At 42.6% G+C, this 3,031-nt stretch overlaps 1 protein-coding gene across 1 annotated transcript in view; it reads right to left on the bottom strand.

Moving 5' to 3' along the window:
- Positions 1–2,108, bottom strand: part of LOC108308387 (SREBP regulating gene protein-like) — a 2,534-nt gene extending 426 nt beyond the window's left edge. Inside the window, exons 1-3 of the mRNA XM_017534177.1 lie at positions 1,998–2,108; positions 613–725; positions 365–460 (exon numbers count right to left, since the gene is read on the bottom strand). Coding sequence (XP_017389666.1) covers positions 365–460; positions 613–725; positions 1,998–2,108 — 320 coding nt within the window. The remainder of the gene's footprint in view (positions 1–364; positions 461–612; positions 726–1,997) is intronic.
- Positions 2,109–3,031: the final 923 nt, after the last annotated feature.

The raw sequence follows: 3,031 nt of genomic DNA, 5'->3' as shown, positions 1-3,031 counted from the left end.
ATCACAGCAGTATTGCTTTGTGCTAGGGACATTGATGTTGCAGCAGCGATTAGGCCAGCAGCCATCACAGCAGTATTGCTTTGGGCTAGGGACATCGATGTTACAGCAGCAATTAGGCCAGCAGCCATCACAGCAGTATTGCTTTGGGCTAGGGACATTGATGTTGCAGCAGCGATTAGGCCAACAGCCATCACAGCAGTATTGCTTTGGGCTAGGGACATCGATGTTGCAGCAGCGATTAGGCCAACAGCCATCACAGCAGTATTGCTTTGGGCTAGGGACATCGATGTTGCAGCAGCAATTAGGCCAGCAGCCATCACAGCAGTATTGCTTTGGGCTAGGGACGCTGAAGTTGCAGCAGCAGTTGGGCCAGCAGCCATGGCAGCAGTATTGCTTTGCACCAGGGATGTTGACTTTGCAGCAGCCATTCGCCAGCAAATCCTTCCTCTCACAAACATAGTTCATCCATGATGAGAGGCTCCCCTCGAATGGAGTTGTGGCAATGATTGCCGGGGCGACTGCCATTGCCCGAGTTAAACTGCACTTTCCACAGAATGGGCTGATCATGGTCTTGAACCTGGAGGAGATTCTTCTCTCTCACTGCCTTCTCCTCCTGCTTGAAGGTGCTCCTGAGGAAGTAGATGAGTGACAGCTCGAGGACCAGGGTGAGCACTCACCTCCTCTACAGACATCGGTGCTATACCACGGCCACCTGATTCACCATCCTGTGTTGTGGAACATAGCACCTCCAGGGCTCCTATATACCCTGCAGCCCCATCCCTTGAGGCAGGCACTGACCTCATGGCCTGTGGCTGAGTCCCAGGTTTATTTTTCTTATGCCATGTATCAGAATCTCATTCCTGTTTATGATGGATGATATTCCAAGAAGTATTCTTTTCTTTCTTTGGTGACCATCCTAATTTGTGTGAAATAGTATTTCATTGTGGTGTTTGTTTTTAATTATTATTTTTTGAGACGGAGTCTTGCTCTGTTGCCAGGCTGGAGTGCAGTGACGGGATCTCGGCTCACTGCAACCTCTGCCCCCTGTTCAAGTGATTTTCCTGCCTCAACCTCCAGAGTACCTGGGACTACAGGCATGCGTCACCACACCCAGCTAATTTTTGTATTTTTAGTAGAGATGAGATTTCACCATGTTGGCCAGGATGGTCTCAATCTGTTGACCTCATGATGCACCCGCCTCAGCCTCCCAAAGTGCTGGAATTACAGGCATGAGCCACCGTGCTCCACCCCCATTGTGGTTTTGGGTGGGGTTTTCTTAATGAGGGGTGATGTTGAGCATCTTTTCATGTGCCGATTGGCCATTTGTATGTCTTCTCTGGAGAAATGCCTAATCAAGTCCTTTGTTCATTTTTGAACTGTGCTGTTTGTTTTTTGTTGTTATTGAGTTATAGGAGTTCTTTACATATTCTGAATATTAATTCTTATCAAGGATATAATTTGCAAACATTTTCTCTCGTTTGGTGGGTTGTTGTTTCACTGTGTTGATAATGTCCTTTGATCCAAAACAATTGAAATTTGATGAAGTCCAGTTCATGTATTTCTTTCTTTGTTGCGTGCGCTTTTGTGATCGTATTGAAGACATTGTCGCCAAATCTAATGTTATAAAAATCTCCCTCTATGTTTTCTTCTAAGAAGTTTATAGTGTTACCTCTTATATTTAGGTCTTTGATCCATTTTGAGCTAAATTTTGTAAATAGTATAAAGGAGCCAACGTTATTTTTTTTTTTTGTATGCTGATATCTAGTTTTACCAGCACCATTTACTGAAAAGATTACCCTTTTCCCTATTAAAAATCATTGGGCCGTATATGTGAGGGTTTATTTCTAGGGTCCTTATTGTGTTCCTTTAGTGTGGATGTCTGTCCTTATGCCAGTACCATGCTGTTTTGATTACTGTAGCTTTGTAGTAAGTTTTGCAATCAGGAAGTATGAGTCTTCCGAGGAATGTCAGTTTAATTCACATGAGATAAAAATTACCACGTGAGTGAGTCTCAGCTTGGTAAATGCAGAGGAGGTAGCACTCAAGCCATTTTGAAGACGAAAGTTCCTGTCAACATCATCCAAGCTACAGACCTCCTCAAAGCTCATGCCCGCCAATCTTCAATATTACAAATGAAGCAAGGGTAGGGATGGAGATCAAGGACAGTGCTGACAGGGGTATGACTTGGTTCACCTTTCTGGAGGGCGTTTGGGAATTAGAATCACAATCCTTGGATATGGGTTACTGTTTGACCCAGGAATGATGCTTTCAGGTAGAGTAATAACAAATGGACTTACACAGAAATTTCCGGGAAAAGATATTCGACCCACATTGTTACCATAGAAATGAACAGCAAAAAACATTTAAGTGGCACTGGTGAAATTATGAAATTATCTCATACAATGAGATACCAGGTGGCCAGTAGAAACGTGTGTTGAAGCCTATTTGTCAATATGAAAAGATGATAAGTATTTAAATTAAAAAAACCCACCATTATATGTACTATGCAATTTCACAATTGTCAGATCTGAAGATCATAAAATAAACACACACACACACACACACACACACACACACACACACACACAGGAAGGGCAGATCCTGTTACTTATCGTAGTTATATTATGTCATAAAAATTTTCTTATATGTTTTCTTCTAAGAGATTTATAGTGTTAGTGCTTATATTTAGGTCTTTGATCCATTTTGAGCTAAATTGTGTAAATAGTATAAAGGAGCCAATGTTATTTGTGTGTGTGTGAATATCTAGTTTTACCAGTACCATTTACTGAAAAGCTTACCATTTTCCCTTATGAAAAATCATTGGCCCATAAATGAGGTCTGGCCATATATTAGGTCTGGCTTGCCAAAACAGATCCTGAGAGTTCATGTGCAGCAGATTTATTAAGGGAGTACTTCCGGGAGAAAGTGGTAAGGGAATGGGAGAAGCAGGACATAAAGGGTAGGAAGCAAAGCCAGCATGCAATTTTAGGCCAAGTCCCATAGAGCAGGGGTCCACAGCTCGTCTGTAGGA

This window comes from Cebus imitator, unplaced genomic scaffold (assembly GCF_001604975.1).
Source record: "Cebus imitator isolate Cc_AM_T3 unplaced genomic scaffold, Cebus_imitator-1.0 Scaffold85, whole genome shotgun sequence".
Lineage (NCBI taxonomy): Eukaryota > Metazoa > Chordata > Mammalia > Primates > Cebidae > Cebus > Cebus imitator.
Note: the sequence above shows the minus strand (reverse complement) of the source record. Positions and strands in the feature narration are given on the sequence as shown.